The 18,536-nt window shown below is 33.3% G+C and overlaps 2 protein-coding genes across 2 annotated transcripts; one reads left to right on the top strand and one right to left on the bottom strand.

Annotated features, from left to right (window-relative positions):
- Positions 1–122: 122 nt before the first annotated feature.
- On the bottom strand, positions 123–13,548 carry LOC137812172 (probable LRR receptor-like serine/threonine-protein kinase RFK1). The gene is made up of 24 exons (XM_068614088.1): positions 13,188–13,548; positions 11,771–11,942; positions 11,504–11,575; positions 11,307–11,375; positions 11,161–11,232; positions 10,760–10,831; positions 10,574–10,645; positions 10,424–10,498; positions 10,217–10,288; positions 10,045–10,116; positions 9,889–9,960; positions 7,906–7,974; positions 7,551–7,616; positions 7,059–7,121; positions 6,712–6,756; positions 6,592–6,635; positions 5,532–5,923; positions 5,267–5,462; positions 4,168–4,320; positions 1,814–1,932; positions 1,507–1,717; positions 1,089–1,323; positions 855–1,005; positions 123–719 (listed from the first exon to the last, which is right to left on the bottom strand). Exons 1-24 carry the CDS (start codon positions 13,279–13,281, stop codon positions 420–422), a joined length of 2,958 nt encoding a protein of 985 aa, XP_068470189.1. The 5' UTR covers positions 13,282–13,548; the 3' UTR covers positions 123–419.
- A 2,207-nt stretch (positions 13,549–15,755) lies between these two features.
- Positions 15,756–18,508, top strand: LOC137812173 (ankyrin repeat-containing protein ITN1-like). The gene is made up of 3 exons (XM_068614089.1): positions 15,756–16,380; positions 16,950–17,359; positions 17,575–18,508. The coding sequence occupies exons 1-3, from the start codon at positions 15,882–15,884 to the stop codon at positions 18,394–18,396; spliced, it is 1,731 nt and encodes a 576-aa protein (XP_068470190.1). The 5' UTR covers positions 15,756–15,881; the 3' UTR covers positions 18,397–18,508.
- Positions 18,509–18,536: the final 28 nt, after the last annotated feature.

Here is an 18,536-nt window from a genome sequence, read left to right as displayed (position 1 = left end):
CTGAACTAAAACAAGTTTCAATCAGGTGTCTAAACTAAGCAAAAAAGTACTATGGATTAGTTTACAAAAACTTATAACAGTACAAAATGATAATTTATGGTGGTTTTAAAAATGCTAAGAAGTCGATGAAAAAAAAATACATTATCAAAGACTCATTTTCTTTTACAGACTTAAACCTGAAAATTTATAAACAGTTCAAGGATTGAGCGAGTAACTTAATCTAAAACTTATCTCCATGAGCAGTTAGAATTTTACAGGGGTCTAAATATGATAGAAAATTGCTAAGTCCTAAAATAGTGATCATCAAGGTTGATTTCCCTAAAAGATTAAGCATCTATGCTCTAAGGATATCTCATGTTGTTGCATTATTCTCAGGAACATTGAAGTCATGAATCAACACCAAATCACTTGCCAAATATTTAGGGTGAGTTAAGTGTAAGGACTCCTGTTGAATTTTCTCTTTGTTGGTAGATATCCCTAATGGATTTAAACCTTAAATCTTCACTAAAGTCATTTGGCTGTGGGATAGCATCTGGAATGCTTGCTCTTCCTTTGAGCATGTTTACAACCTCAGACATTGTAGGCCTATGCGAAGGTGATACCTGAGTGCACAGAAGAGCTACATTCATCAAAATTATTGCTTCAGTTGGATTTACCTCTGATCCCAACCTTTCATCCACCAGTTCTATTAAGTTTCCAGTACGCTGTAGATGACATGCCTGCAATGGGAATTCTATTACCTCTCTTTTACATGGTGAAAGTTCAGATATTTGCATTGGATTGGACAACTACCAGAAAAAGGGATTCATAATAATGCAAAAAATGGATAAGGGATTGAAGCAAAAGTAGAGTACCTTGTCTAAAAGGCAAACACAATTATCACTAGGCATGTAATTCTGATTGCACTTCCCACTAACAATTTCCAAGACCACAACCCCATAACTGTAAACATCAGCCTTGTAGGACAAGTGACCCCATAATGCATATTCCGGTGCCATGTACCCTCTGCAAAACAAAGTCAACAGATTCCAATTCATGATCAAGAAAACCTTTTTTTGAGTTGTATTATCAAAGGAGAGATAACTGACATTGTCCCAGCAATTCGGGTGGTGATATGGGACTTCTCTTCTTCATCAAGCCTAGCCAACCCAAAGTCAGATATTTTAGGGTTTAAATTCCCATCCAGTAACACATTAGAAGCTTTAATGTCTCGATGAACAATCTTGAGTCTTGATTCTTCATGAAGAAATGCAAGACCTTTTGCCATGCCAATACAGATCCTAAGCCTTGTTGGCCAATCAAGTTTAAGTTGATCTTTTGAGCCTATGCAAAAAGAAGTTAAAGTTTAACAATATGAATCATGATCACAAAATTCATGTTCTTGCTTCTAAAAGAAGTGGGAAAAATGAAAAGTACTAAGAGGGTGAAAATTCTAGCATAGGGTAATAACTGACAAGGCAGAAGACAAAAAAAGACATTAGTTTACACTTCTGGGTAGAAACTCACTGAATAAAGCATGAGCCAGGCTATTATTTTCCATGTACTCGTACACCAACATCAATTGATCCCCTTCAATGCAACATCCATGAAGTTTCACAAGATTAGGGTGTTGCAAACAAGATATTAGGCCTATCTCGTTTAAAAATTCACGATTTCCTTGCCGTGACTTTGATGAGAGTTGTTTGACTGCTACCAATGTACCATCAGATAATTGACCCTGCAATCCAATAGTTAATTGGAATTTTAAATGCTAGGGATGACCATAACTTTTTACTCTTACAAAAATATTGGGTGTTCACTTCAAATCTAATACCTTGTAGACAGAACCAAAACCACCTTCTCCAATCTTGTTAGCTGGACTGAAATCCTCTGTGGCCTCTCTAATTTGTTCTAATGTAAATGTCCCCATTTGAGAATCTTGTCTTTCAGTACCTGTTGGATTAGTCAGCCGTAAAATACATGTTCCAGAGGAACAACAACATATCTCAATTGTTTAGGAGTATTTGAGGCAAGTGCAAATGCTTGTTATGTACCAATATACATAGAAATGCTTGTCACCATAAATACTATAAGTGGATGCCAATTATATATAAGCATATACCCACAGAAGTGATAAATCGCTATCTCTAATAAAAGGCTATTGGATCCTGGAATGAGGCCTATATACAAAGAGATTATCAAAAGAAACCCAACAAACTTTTTGTTATACATAGGTCGAAATACTCAGGTGCAACATACCATTCAATTTGATCACGACATTGATTATTGCAATAAGCAAAAGGAACTTCAAATTAATGAACACAAATTCATGACGTTGTATTAATTATACTTCCTAATTTAAGGATGTCTTAAAGAGATGACACCAGTGTTTTTAATCCATTAAGTGTTTTCTTTTCATTCCTATCTTGCACCTCGGAGTCTGTTTCTTTAGATGTCTTTTCAGAATAATAAAATTATCTTGAAATTAAAGACAACTGAGCACACCATCAATAATAATTTTAAATATTTGAAATCGTTATGAAACTTGCAGCTGCTACAGAGAAGGTTCTTTGTCCAATGAGATGAATTACTGCTGCAAAGGTTTTGTGTGTCAATTTTAGCATAAGTTTTAGGCAGTGCCTAGTATTTTTCTTAGGATTTCATGATTTATTTTTCATGATTATTTCTGCTATGGTTAAATATTAATGGACTTTTTGGTCGAGTGTTGTAGGAAAACCCCAAAAAGAGGACTATGGCAGCAGCTAAGGTATAAAAAACACTTGGAAAGAGCCACTAACTAAGGGAGGAACATCATAAATCGTTCCTACGTTTTAAGGGCAAGGAATCAAAGATAACTCTCCTGATGCATCTCTTCCCAGGTTGGTACAGTAGGAATAGTTTAATGAATCCCTTATTCAATTCTTGTATTTTCCATTTTCATGATGGATTGCTGAACATTTTGGAGAAAGAGTTCAATGAATACTTTTGAGATTGTGAAGTAATTATCTTCTTGATTATAGTTTAGGTTTTCTCTTAATGTTTTGCTTCTATATTTGCTCATAATGCTTTGATATGATTTGGCTACTCATACTCTGTTTTGATGATTATGCTTTTTGATTTATTGGACGTCATCCTTTGGTTGTCTATTGTATAGTGTTCTTTGGCTGTGCATTTTTTGTTCCATGTTCTCTAAAACCACATGCTCGTATATTCTGCTTTAAGGAAGTAATATTATATTAGTTTAAGTTTAGAAGTACTGACATGCCAAGAATTGGATGGGTCATTTTAGTGGAAGTTTATATTAAATCAAAAGGAGATGCTTGGACTTTTTGGAAGTTAATTTAAACATGAATTTCGTGAAATCCAATCCTAGTCATGTTTGTCATAAGTAAACCCTAAACTTTTTGATTGAAAAGCTTGATAAATGCAGAGAATTTTGAAGTTGGCTCTGCAGTGTGCAAAGTCTCTCAATGATTGTTCTCATGAGTTCTTCCTCCTTCAACTCATTTCCAAGAGTCACATGTGAAGGCTAGTGGTTGCCTTGAATGACCACTTAATTACTTCCTTAAACATTTAGCAGTTGGAAACTTCTGATTTACCGAAGGGAAATGGTACTTTCAAATCAAATATAAAAATTCAGGCAAGTTCTTTTTGTGTTTGACCTATTATCTTAACCTTCTTACCCACTTTGGCCCTCCTAATGAGGTCTATCATAATGAACACTATATTCAATCTTACATAACCACATCTTGTAGCACCCTGCTATAGTTTAGCATGCAATTTCCTAGATGCTAAGTTTCAGGAAGTTTGAACTTTCAAATTGTACTCTTAGTTAGCTTGATCTCTTATTAAAAGAAAATGTAACTTATGTTACGAGTTGATTATAAGGTCTAATAATCATTAACAGGTAGATTCAAGATAAAAATCAGGAGATATTTGCTTGTGGTACTTGAAATTGGTTGAGAAAAATACAAACTTTAAAGATTATATAATATTAGTTAAGATTAAGAAGATAATAGAACAATTAACTATGACTTATAAAATACATATCTCACTATGAATAACCTCACTAAATTCCAGATGCTTTAACTAGAAGTTCTAAGAATCAAAGCGAGGTACTTCTGACTAGAACAGAAGTCATGAGGAAGATAATTAATTCCAGAATGGTATGGACATGATAGTACTTACCTTTTATTCTCCTAATTATTCCTTTGAAGCAGTTCTTCCACCAAAAGATTCCAATAACAATGATAAAGACAAAGCACAGAGCTGTAATACCAAACCCAACTCCAACAATTATCGTATGCCTTGCACTTTTATGTTCTGAACAAGGTTTGGAATCTGGAAGAGACAAAAAGAAACATGAGATCTAATTATTTCATAAAAGAGAATGGCACTAACATAATTAAATTTGAACCACAACTTAAAAAATTAAGCTTTGTTTTTAATGCAGAATAAAGGCAGAGAAACTAAGCTTAGCCATGTCATTATTAATAATTGACTTGCTCAATGGATAGAGAAGCATGTTTACTTTCTAAGTCCCGTGTAATAATACAATGTAAAAAATTCCAGCATGATTCTAGAGTTCTAATAGTTTAAGACAGTGTTACTCCGTCGTGCCCTTTGAATGTTATTCACAAAAAGTCCAAGAATGCGTATTTCACATACCAGTGAAATGGAAAAATTAAAAAAACAAACTCATGATCCATCTATGCATAAAAAACGGATGGTTGTGGAGAATAAGGTTTCTCTTACTGCAATACCTATCATCATGTATATAAACTTATTTTAACCATAAAGATTACAATGCAAAATTTAGCACCATCCATAAGTTGAATGCTGTTACATACAATTTGGAAATAAAGGGCACAATAACTCATTAACAAAGTTCCAAATATTTACAAAGACCAGGGTTTGCTACATCTAAATGATGAATATTCATACAAGCTATACTGAGATTAGATGATAATTGCTAATGTTGCAGGCAAATGGGTCATTTTACTGAACTCTTGAGCATACAAATATGTAAATAAGTAGAGAACACAGTAACAAGATAGCAGAGTAGCTTTGGCTTCCCTCCATCTAGGTAAGGCTCAAACTCAAAATACTCAGCCCATGATAATCATTGTTAATGAGGAGAGGAATAAAATTTTTGTTAAATTCCAATATACAAGAAAAATTAAGTAAACTGAAAGATGTAAAATGACCTGTAGTTGAGATGCTATCTTATAATCAAATGTATAACAAAAAGTCACCCCACATAAAATTGAATCATTATATAACTCACGAGAAACAATTGAGAGAGCTGATATGAGGGGACCATAAACTCCACCAACAGGAACCCTTGTAGTCCCCTTTCCAGCCCAATAGAATCGAATCTCCAGAAAATTGTCTGTTACACTGACATTATATGAGAACGTAAGTGGTTTTTCAGCACCATGAATTTCATCTTCAATATTAAAATCCTTCCAAACTAATTTTTCCTGCAACAGAGCAATCTTGTCAAATTCTGATTGGCCAGCAGAACTTAATTTTAAGATTTTGATCAATACCTGAACATAAATATCAAATAAGCGCTTCCCAAGACTTGCATACGTCTTATCGTTTGTAAATTGTATTTCTGCGAAGTGGAGTTTTACAGTATATTTCCCATTTTCCAAGCAATAGAGAAAATAAGTAAGCGAAAGTGGAGTAACACGAGCCGTTTTATATAATTCAGGCAAATTTGAAGATGGCAAAGCCCTGGTGTAACGAGCATTTAGGTAATTGCCATCATCCATGAAGTCCCCAGTGCTGCTAAATCCCCAGTGATTTTTATAGTTAATAAAATATTTAGCAGCATCACTTCCTAACAAATCTCCATCTCCTTCATAGAGAACATTTTCACCACTTTCCATCACATTTAAATTCTTTCCACCACAATTAACATGAAAGCAATGTGAATCTGCAATAAGTGAAAATTGAAGTTACAAAAAATTATGACATAACACTTGTGCGTCAACCATATGCAACTTCTAGGATGGTCATGGTGTACTATTTCTTTTTTGGGTGTTCAAATCTCAAATCAGTTCAAAGTTTTGATATGATAATAACAATCAGTACATATACATTATATAGTATATATCAATAAAATATAAAGCTATACACCCTTTTAATTAAAATTGAGCTTTTCTAGCATGGATGTAAGTTGTCAAAGTCGATTCAGTGATACATTTATCCAATTCTATATTTCCTACATACAGCAATATTCTTTGTCAAAATAACAATCTATAGGAACAAAAAACATATAACTCAAGTTAAAATATGTAAATAAATAAGATTAAGCAGTTGACAAAATGATAAGCACAGGCATACCAAGTATCAGTATATACCATTATATCCTTCCATTTGTGTTCATTTAATATGTGAAGTGAATACATGCATGCATATATACACTGAAGTAGATGTAGAAGGATGCTCTTTAACTTTCTAGGCTAAAATGAATCAAACTTCATATTGATCATTCATTTTTGAAGAAAAGGGAACGGATGTGAAAATGCAAAAGAAAATGCCATGCAAGTTGATTCAGACTTGATCAAGTAGCAAAAGGACCCGAATATATTATGTACTTACATGCAGGACAATTGGAGAAGTTTAAACATGGAAGAATCTGCCGTCTGTCAATAATCAACAACAACAGTGATACCAAATACTTCGCTCAAATTATTAACAACAGAGAAGATAGGTTCTTACAATTTGGTCCCGAAGAAGCTCCTAAACAAGTTTATGTTTAAATTTCTGCCCAAGTCAAACAATAATTAGTTTTACAATTACATCAAACTTGACGATATATATAAAAATAAAAAAAATATTTCTATTTATACACCATTTTCATTACATAATTTTTGCACCATTTTCCTTTTAGATGATAAAACAACAAAAGCATGCATGTTCCAACACACTACTGTGCATACATGCGCACTCACACACATACACTATCTTAATTTCCCAAAACTAGAAAAAAGTATGAAGTGCAAGAATTAAGGTGTATAGTAGCAAAGTCATATGAATAATTATTGAAAAAGACTTTGGATTCTAACAGGTCATCTCTACAAGCATGTTGATCTGGTCCTTGCCACGTAAAATTGTTGTAAGAAAGGTCACTGCAAACAAAAAAAAAACATTATCAATTGGCAATTTTTTTCATTATACCACAAACAAAATCATATTCTTCTCCAATTAGTGCAGAATCTATCCAAGATTCTATTTTACTAGAGTGGATTCAGAATACTTATAATAGATTCATAGCTAGAAAACTGTGGATACATAGTGTTTTTCAGAGGAATAAAGAAATGCGTAAACAAGAACAATTTGTAATAAAATCAAAATAATATTCTCACAATAGTAAAACAAATAAGGAGTTCCCACCCACTAAAGCAGAAAGATATTGAGTCACTGTGCTTAAAATCTAAATTGCTAGCTCCTTTGTCCCACGGATTGCAAGAATAACAGCTCATATTACACTTGCATTGGAGTTAAAAAGGATACTTTTGCAATATTGGAGTTAAATGAGTAAGAACTAAGAAACGTACACGCTGCTTCCATCCATCAAGACTGAGTTGGGAATATTACCACTTAGCATGTTGTGAGTTAGGAAGCTGGAAAACAAAAAAACAACAGAAAAGGGTTTACTAACTCCAAGGCAATAAAAAGGGAACATGTTTTAAAGTATGTTTCCTTATATGGTTATTTCTAAACACAAACTCGGCTTGAGGAAAAATATCAAACAATACCTACTTCGTTCCCCACATGAAGATATTCTTGCCATGAATATGTTTCCGAGATAAATTTCATTTCTTTTGTGATAGTTGACAGATATAAGGTAAATTACTTATTCCACATTTAGTTTAAAACACCATCTTTTAAAATTTAGAGAAGCTCACTTACAGAAATCTTAGATGCCCTGCATGTTTAGCATCTGGTATTTTCCCAACCAACTTATTGAAACTTACGTCCCTACAAAAGTTGAAGAAATAGTTCAAGTTTCATGGTTAAGAGTTTGGATTCTGAACTAGGGTTATGTGAATGTACCAACTAATTATTTTCTTATCAATTAGCATGATTATGCAATCAAGAATCTGCATCATGTTATTTGCTCATTGAAGCAAATTTTTTATTTATTAAACGTATAGCATTCTAGAAACAAGTAATAAATGCAATTTAAAATGAGAAAAGTGAAAAAATAAAGGAAGCTTAGGTTCTGGCCCCAATAATAGTAATAACAACAAAAATAAAAACAACCGCAACAACAAATGGGGCTGGCAACATATTGGTGCATTTTGTCTCCAACATTACATATAAGGATTAAATTAGCACAGGGATTGCTCCATGAAATGCAATATACATGTATTCCATCAGAAGTAGTACAATATATTGAACATTCAAGGATAGATAAATTAGAGACGATGACTGGTTTCATTTGAATCCTATAATTGATTGACCGAATAACATCAGATGATTTAATTTTACTGTAGTTTTTCGTTACAATTAGAAATTCATGGTCTACTTTTTACTTTCCTTTGGTTAATTTGTTCTATTGCCCTATGTACTAAATATTATTTACTTAGCAGAATGACTCTTTTCAATTGAAAAGACCTTATATCCAAGGCAACGTTTCTAAATTTCACCTAGCATTCCATCATCATTGACTGAACTGAAACTTGATACACTCCTGCCCTAGGGATGGGGGAGGTAAATGTGCATAGCTTTACCCTGCAAGAGGTAATGCCGATTCTTGGATTTGAACCTGCACCTCCAGTCACAAGGCTGCAACTGTATCATTGGGTCAAGGTTCACCCTCTTAAGCTTCATAGAGTCAAGCACTTGAACAATTTCATTGTACACATGCAGTTGCAGACACAGGTTAAAATATGCATGAATTGTATTATTCTCGCTTCTATACCAAATTTTTATTTAGTTATCTTAATTTTGTGCAGTAAGTTCAAAATAATTTTCTTCTAGGAATAAAATCCTGGTGGGGTGAAAACTTCGCTTTCTAGCTGTAGTATCATAACTTTTGGTTCAATTTATTCAGAGTGTTGAAGTACAAGTGGGATGTGAGTCACTTCTAAGTTTTATGTTCTCCCTTTAGCAGAAGTTTTCTGTCTATGAGTACTACTTGAAAGTGGACTTTTGAGCTTAGTCTAGACATACTTGTGCACCAAGGTTAGGTCCTTAGAACTTAAAAATTTGAGAAAGCCTTGGTTGCAAGGTTAAGGGAAAAAATGCTGAACTTATTTAAAGTTGAAAGATTATAAATTTTGAAGCAATTTAACATCGACTGTGGATGTCCATACACAAGCTTTCAAGTTCTCATCTTCTTAGGTAAAGAAATTATTGGAGGACCAATACTAGGGGTTATTTCATAGGAGGCTTTCGACCAAGCATTAAACTGAAACTACATATAAATTTCAGTCTACCTCCATATTTCGGTAGTTATGGGTGGCAGCACTTTCAGCTATGATGAGGTCATTGAAGAGAAACACATGAGTGATAAGTGAGGCCACTAAAACATATGTAACAATGTATTATCAGTAGAAACAATTATGTTAGTTTAGAGCAGAAAGTAGGAACAATTTCATGTTGTTAAATATGTGTGTATTAGAAGGATTGGGGGTAACAGTATTGTTCTCTGTAATTTGGACAGAAAACTCATCTATACAGGAGTCAAAGACACTGGGATAGCAAGTTATGTCGTAATTTCTGTGTATGTGATTTAAATCTATCCATTGGTGTTGTATTAGATATTTTTATGTATGTAATGATAACATTTGTATTTGAGGAAAAAGAAATATAGTACTTGTATTTGCTTCAATAATAAAAGAATTGAAAAAGCAAAGTTTGACCAAAAAATTCAAAATTTCTACTTACAACATAATCAAGAACTGCTTATCCCACAAGTAGCTAGGAAGCTCTCCAGTAATATGGCAGTTTCTCAAAATCCTACATTAGAAAGACTGAATTACATTAAACAATAGCAGAAAAAAAAAATTCAAATACCTTTTTACACAAAAAAATTAAACATACAGTGTCTCTATTCTTTTCATGCTTCTTAAATTAGGAAAATCCTGACTTGGACCATTTATGTCACTAATCTTCCTGTATCAAAATTTTCACCCCATGAGCTAAATATAGACGTAACAAGAAAAACAGGGGAAAACATTAAACTAATAAAATAATTAGTAGGCATTTTACTTACAATTGAGTTAAATTACTCAAAAGATATATATTTGATGGGATAGGTCCCTCCAGTCCAGTTGCAATCATTTCTCTTCAATGATGTACATTATAATGAGAATATCTATCTTAAAATAACCAAAATGAAGGCTTTATCTATTGTGAAAAGCTAGAGTAAATGTGAAGTACTGTTAAAACAAGAAAAAAAATAAGTGAATTGCAATCTCACAATCTTTGAAGTAATTTCCAATTCTGTATGAGGAAGCTAGGTATTTCTCCATTAAAATTGTTATCACTTATCCTGCTGCAGTGCACCATGAAATGATATTTTTCAGGGGAAAGTGAGAGTATTTACTTTCTAAGTAACAGTTAAACTTACAAATCTCTCAAATTCTGCAACTTGGCAAGTGTCACCGGTAAGTTCCCAGACAATTTATTGGACGTTAAAATCCTGCAAATTTAACACTCTTGTAAAAAGAATCAGATACAGAGTGTAATCTTTCAAATTTATTCTGACAGTAATACAATTGAATCTTGGAAAATAAATACAAATCCATTGCCTTACAAATTTTCCAGGTGAATTAGACTTCCAAGTTCATGGGGAACAACACCAGAAAATTGGTTTCCTTCAAGGTTCCTTTTTTGAGATCAGAGAAAAAGAAGTGAAAAAAGAGAAAATTTAGAGAGAATAAGATCAAAAGCACAACACTGTTGATGAGATCATGCACTAACAAGTTTATGTAAAGTTTGCTGATTATAGTTACCCTAATTTCTGATTAGTTGGCCTTTTTTACAATAGAAATTAAATTCATCATTAATATCTTTTAAGAATAGTAACTTGGTAATCTGGTAAATAATCACAACACATGACTAGAATATTGCTTGAAACTTCTGCAAGCATATAATGGCAAATATGAGCCTAGTTTCAGAGAATAACTAAATGAGGAGGTTTATTTATAAACTTACAGGTATGTTAGAGTGGTAATTCTTCCCAACTCTATAGGAATTTCCCCTGACAAATGATTAAAAAATAGAGAGCTGCGCAACATAATGTATTTAATACTGAAGGCAATGAACTAGATGAAAACTTCAATTAATCGAGAAGAACTTACATGGAAGTTAATCTCGTTGAACCCCATTCCTTTGGAATTGTACCACTTAGGTAGTTCAAAGAAAAATCACTACAATGAAAGCAAATTTCATTTTAATTTGCAAGGTGACAAGTTAAAGTTCAACCAAAATGGTAACAAAAATAAGTTGAGACGAAAAAACAAGACATAAATCTGTGTAAGTTTTTAAAAGTTCTTACACTTTTTTGAGGTAAGGAAGCTTAACCAATTGAGGTGGAAGCATGCCAGTAAGGTTGACCGACTTGAACTCGCTAAAACATCGAAATATTTTTAAAGTTAGGCTCAGCCAAGCAATTTCAAAATTCAAAGTCCACAATGAATTTCTTCTCATATCTGCGACTATAAGGAAACTACGGATTAAATATATAAACAACTATCTGTGTCAAAAAATATAGCAAAGCATAAATTACTTCAAAACATTCAGGATAAGATAAAGAGACTTTTACATCAGTACTACATGACAGGTGTTATTTTCAGCACAGTAATCACACTCAATTCTCCTTTCAGATTCTTTAGGTGGAACTGGTGTTGATCTCAGTATTTTAATAGGACAATAATCACTATCAAACTCCCAAGAGGTGCCCCCCAGCGTGCTAATGATTTCCTTAAGAGCATCAACTGAAAATATTTTGACACAGTCATTATAACCTGACAAATCAAGTTGTATAGAAGAAAAGGAAACAATATAAATCGAAGTTAGAACAAGGAGTTTATAAAGCTTGACATAAGGTATCTCCATATATAATTCGGAGAACTGACAACAGAGATTCACTGTCTAACTTGATATTGACCATGGTGGAGCAGATAAGGTAATATAGATATCTTTAACAAGAACAAACAATCCCATCATTAAAACCATCAAAATTGATTTCTTGAATGAATTCTTTCTGTGAAAAGTTTAGTTACTCAATATATATCTTTGAACGTTAACTTTTCATTTAAATCACCATTGCTTCTTATTTTTTATTTGCAAACTTTACACTCAAACCCTACCTACATGAGTTGGCATTAGGGTCAAACTGAGTTGAACCTTCACTTCAGAGATCCAAGATTTAGGAATACTTGATGGCATTGTTGCATAGACATAACATAGTAAAAGTATTCATGTAATGCAAAGGAATCAGAGTCTTAACCAAGTACAGAATCTAATATATAAAGGATAGAAAATATTCAAAACCCTTACCAAGTTGGTATAATAAAATATGAAAACTAAAGGAGCAAGCTCCTTTTACTCCAGACTTAGTGTGCTTTAATACTGGTCATGAATTTCAAATTCTTACTTTTTTTTAGTTAGAATTTGAAATTATTTTAGTTTTAAGAAATGGAATTATTCTCATCCAATTTTAAAATTTTATTTTCATACTCCTAAACCAAAGAATATACTTTCTCATGAGACATTTAAAGACACTCTCACATACATACTTCTCTCTTAATCAGATTAACAGGAAAATAAATACATTACAAAGTTGAGGAAAACTTGCCATACCAATGGAGCAGTACCAAGACATATTGAGTTCAATTTTCCTTTCTTTTTATTAAGATGAACAGGGTGAAATTAAGGTGAAGAGACTGTTCCTACTGTCAAATTAATGTAAAATTGGAACAAGTTCTGATATTTAACAGGAAAAAGACACTTACAGCAATACGGGTCATCATACTTGTACTTTCAAAACTACAGAAGAAGTACCAGAGATCAATTAAGATGTATGATACAAACTTTTCCGTACATTACTAGGTTCAAGATACCACAGACAAAACAAGATAAGGTAATACTAGAATGTGTGAGACTCGTAGTTTGTACTTAGCCAAATGGTTAAACAGATCTAATAAGCAGCATCCTAAGAATAAAATACTGATTCTTACCCTCCTCTTGAGGTAGTTTGCATTCTGCATATTCTAGCCATCTGAAACAACTCAGAGTAAAGAGTACCAAAGCAAAGAGTGTCCTAGGTACCATTCTCACTCACTCAGCACACAGAACTGTCTTCACCTGCAACACCAACACAGAACTGTCTTGTTTTGTGTTGATAACTTAAATTTGCCCCTGGAAATGAGCTAAGCATTTGGACGGCTAGAAAATGTTAAAGCCAAGTTCATAATAATGAAGGTTGGAAAGGCAAAACTCCACTACAGAAATAAACAGTGAGAGAATACGCACGTGAACGTTGCTTTATTCTCTTTTTTTTTCTTAAACAGTCAGAGAATACTCTCCTGAAATGTTGATAAAATGATAAGATAAAGTTTGAATATATATATATGTTATAATTTGGTTATATTTTTATTCTGATCTTTAACACTCTAAATAATAAATTTGTTTGTAATATATATGATTTTTAGCTGAAAGTGAGGTTGGCTTATGGTTCTAACTTGTTCAGATATCTATTTGTGTAGTCCTTGTTTGTTGTTGTTGAATGAATAAGAGATGACGAACAAACTTATGGATGAAGAAAGAAATATCTTTTCTACTATTCCAAAAAACAATGACTTTAACAGACGAAAGCTACTTTTCAGTAACAGCCATTCAGGCCTTGACACCATGTCGCGGTCACACATTGACGAAATTACGGATAAATGCCATAGAAAATCGTGTTCTACAAAGAAAAACCATTATAAAGTTAAATATAAACAAATTAATTACTTTAAGTATATTTAACTATACTATCTCAAAAACATAATTCAATCAATCCACTTTTTATTTTTAATATCTTTTTTTGTATTCTTATATCGATTTTTAATTAAATTGTTTCAATAAAAAAACAATTTAAAATATGCTTAATGACATTAAATTATAATAACTCTTCTTTTACGCACACAAAAAATTAACTTTTGGCTGCTAGAAAGAATTTGCTTTTAAACATCAAGAAACAATTGAGCGCATGTTTGTACAAACATTATAAACGTCTATTTGGTTCGACACTTTCCGCGTCCTAGAATTAATTCCATTTGTGAAACTGTACGTCCTAGAATTAATTCCATTTGTGTAACTGTACTCTCCTTATTATAAGTCACTTTAGACAATATATTATACATATAAAAAATAATTAATCTGATTTTTTACTAATATTTCATTTCTACTCTTATCAATTATTATTAAATTAATGGTTTGCAATACATCACTACCAACACTCCTTATTATTCCTTTTAATAAAACGAGAGTTTTTATTTCTTTTTTAATTAAACAAGTGTTATACAGGATAGCCGAAAAGTCGACTAGTCGACAAATGTCACGCCCAAACACGTAATTAGACGTGAATAAGTCCGATTAAACACAAAGCATGGTTAAGGTGCAATTGGGCCTCTAACTGGACCTAAAAGCATGCCCACAACAATCAAAGTCCATCCAGAGCAATATAAATAGCAGAAGAGGCACAACACCCAAGGTTTATTCACTCTTATTCTTCTGGTACCTAACTCTCGGACTGACTTGATCGTCAGAATGTCTTCGCAGATATTTTCTCATACTTTTTAAAAAAAAATTTATATGAATCGAGAGTCTTCAACATCTTTATTTAATGGTTAAAATAAATCAATATTAAATAAAAATAAAGATATAAATTTGAACGATAAAGAGTCACATAAATAGGGACAATTGTTAATTACTTATTTTTAAAACGTTATTTTCATTATTTAATAGCAGTTCTTATAATCATATATTTAATAAAGATATATAAATGAAAAAAAAAATTATTGAAATTGTATTTTATAATAGCTATTTTTTTTCGAAATATACCTTATAATAGTGACTAAAGGAAGTATTTTGTATTACGATAAAAAAAAAAGTTGTCTCGTGATTTATCAAATATCAAAATATACTATTATATTTTGTTCCTATGTGACTTATTTTAAAATCAAACACAGAATAATTATTTTTCTATCGAGTTTCATGTTTTTTTAGCAAATCAAATAAACTTTGTGTTGTGGCTCAATCCTCTATATTTATAAGTTGAACCACAGGAATCATATCCATGCAAATTATTTTCTTATATAATAAATTGATGTTTAAGAATAAATTTTATTAATTTTAATAGTTAATACAGTTCAAGTAGAGTATTAAATAATTCTAACTGATATCCGCACAAAAATTTATTAAGAACAAGTTTTTCTTTCTTAGAAAGTTAAAAAGAAAACTTCAAATAGTATAATCCAACTACCGACATATTATTTTATACAAGGTATTTATTTATATAAAAGAATTATAACAAACTCTTTATAAATCATCACTTAATAGAAATGTGATCAATGTTGTTAACTTATACGTGTATATCAACAAAATAAATTTAAGTGATACTAAAAGACAAAAGCATTTATTTATTTTGATTCATTTTTTATATATATTATTATATTGTTAAAGTTAGTTGTTAGGTGAGAGTATTTTTATAGGAGTATAAAAGTATTATTTCTTTATTTACATGCATTTTGCATGTCGTAGAAACATGGTTCGGCTCATAGTGCGGATCGAGATGTCGAGTTTCTTGTCGCCAGTGACTCATGGTGAAAGGAATACATGATTGTGAATGACATAGCTCATTCGGTTCATTCCATCGCTGTTTATTATTCATGGACACAAAGAAGGTTGCAGATAATGTTAATCAGCATGAAGCGGCCATCACTCCGAGGAAAGCCACCTTGGTGCTCTCAACTTCCGGCAACGCTCTTCTGGTTTCCAACTCCGGCAAGTCCCTTTCGTCCTCCAAGAACCTCGCTGGCCAGAAGAAGTACGTCAGACAGGTGACGGGGCGCCACAACGACACGGAGCTCCACCTGGCGGCGCGGCGCGGCGACTCGGTGGCCGTGAGGAAGATTATGGACGTGATCGATGCCCAGATGGTGGGGACTCTGAGCAGCTCTGATTTCGATGCGGAGGTCGCGGCCATAAGGTCTGCCATTGTGAATGATGTGAATGAGTTGGGAGAGACGGCGTTGTTTATTGCCGCTGATAAAGGGCACCTTGATGTGGTCCAAGATATTCTGTTCTATTCTTCTACCGAAGGGATTTCGTTGAAGAATGATCTAGGGTTTGATGCCTTTCATATTGCTGCTAGCCGTGGTCACCTATGTATGTATTGACAACCTCAACCTAATCAAATCTTCACCTCTCGTTAATTTTCTCTCTTCTTCCCTGCCTCTGAAAGAACTAATATTTTTACCATGTGACCAGAAATAACTAACAGCTAGAAGAGTATTTTTTTAGGACAAAACTTGACTGCAATTTTCAGGTTACAATTTGAGTTTTCGCTTTAAAATTTGATTTAACATATGTTTTTATTTGGTGCTAACTTTTGTTGAAGATTAGGACTAAGAACACCGAGTAACTACATAATTGTCTTTCTTTAACTTACTTTTGATTGGAGCAGAAAAGAGTAACAATAACAAGTGGTTTAAATCGATAACAGTGATATATATGCAGACGCTTCTATCTGAAAGTACACTCACTTATAGACACTGCTTTATTTTTTTTTGTATATTTTTCTCTTTATGTATCTATTAGCTTGAAGGTGTGTAACAATCCTTTTCCTTAAATCTATGCCACAAAAGGCGTAAAGATTTTTTAGAAAGTTAACGTACGTGTATAACTATTTATACTAAACCTTCAATAGCTAATGAAAATTAATTCCTTTTTGGCAGGTATTGTTAAGCTGCTACTAGAACGTGATTCGGGGCTAATCAAGACAGTTTCCCGATCAAATGCAACCCCTCTTATATCTGCGGCCACAGGCGGGCATACGAGTGTTGTTGAACTTTTGTTGTCACGTGACCCTAGTCAAATAGATTCATTTAGATCAAACGGAAAGAATGCACTTCATCTATCTGCCCGCCAAGGACATATTGATGTTGTAAATTTATTGCTCGCCAATGATAAACAACTTGCTAGAAGAACTGATAAGAAAGGCCAAACTGCACTGCATATGGCTGTGAAGGGCGTGAGTTGTGAAGCAGTCAGGAGCATTCTTCGCACTGATGCAGCAACTGTCATGCTTCCAGATAAGTTTGGCAATACTGCATTGCACATAGCCACAAGGAAAAAGAGAGTAGAGGTATTCTACACTACCTGAATAACTCAACAAGAGTATTGTTATTTTTCTTAAAACATGATTGAAAATAGTACATGATTACAAGTACTTTCCGTTGAAAATTTTATGCTTATGGTAAGTTTATTGAGTATGGTCTTTGATTATGTGGTTATATAAAACTTGTTACAATGATAATAGAGAGAAATTAAACTCCTATAATATGTCATAGTTTCATGCAGATAGTGAATGAGCTATTGCTTCTTCCACAGACGAACGTGAATGCCTTAACAAGGGACCACAAAACATCTCTTGATATTGCTGAATCCCTTCCACCATCAGAAGAAATCTTAGAGATAAGAGGTTCCCTAATTCGTAACGATGCAGTTAATGCGAACGATCTGAACCACCCAAGGGATGAGCTCATTAGGAACACTGTGACGCAAATTAGAAAGGACGTTCGCTCACAGCTCAAACAAACTCGCAAAACGAACAAGAACGTGAACGGAATCGCCCTGGAGCTACTCAAGTTACAAAGACAAGGTATCAACAATGCCACCAACACAGTAACGGTGGTTGCAGTTCTCTTTGCCACGCTTGCATTTGCTGCCATTTTCACTGTTCCGGGTGGAGATTATGATAGTGGGGTGGCAGTGATGCAAGGCACAATACCTTTTGAAGTCTTCTTTTTGTGCAATTCCGTTGCGCTTTTCACGTCACTGGCTGTTGTGGTAGTTCAGATCACCCTTGTGAGAGGGAGAACAAAGTCTGAGATGAGGGTTGTGAAGGTGATCAACAAGATGATGTGGCTAGCATCTATATGCACCACTGTTGCATTCACATCGGCGTCTTATATAGTAGTTGGTAGGCATCACAAGTGGGCTGCATTGTTGGTGACTATTACTGGGGGAGTTACAATGGCTGGTGTTCTTGGTGTTATGACGTACTATGTGCTCAAGAGTAAACGTTATCAAAGAGCCAGGAAGAAAGACAACATATTCATTAGTGGATCAAACTCCGGCTCAGAAACTGAATTAGAAGTAGCACAAATTTATGCCATTTGATGATGCCTCCAGATTTAAAGAGAAGGTTCCTGTGCTAGTGCTTCTATATATGCCTTACTCTCTTTACTCTTAACATACTCCTATATTCAGGGACTCATTTTTGCCACTTCAATTACATCACAACACAACTGTATCTGTAT

The sequence above is a fragment of the Phaseolus vulgaris genome, chromosome 2, assembly GCF_000499845.2.
Source record: "Phaseolus vulgaris cultivar G19833 chromosome 2, P. vulgaris v2.0, whole genome shotgun sequence".
In the NCBI taxonomy this organism is placed as follows: Eukaryota; Viridiplantae; Streptophyta; class Magnoliopsida; order Fabales; family Fabaceae; genus Phaseolus; species Phaseolus vulgaris.
This window is presented reverse-complemented; position numbering and strand designations above follow the sequence as displayed.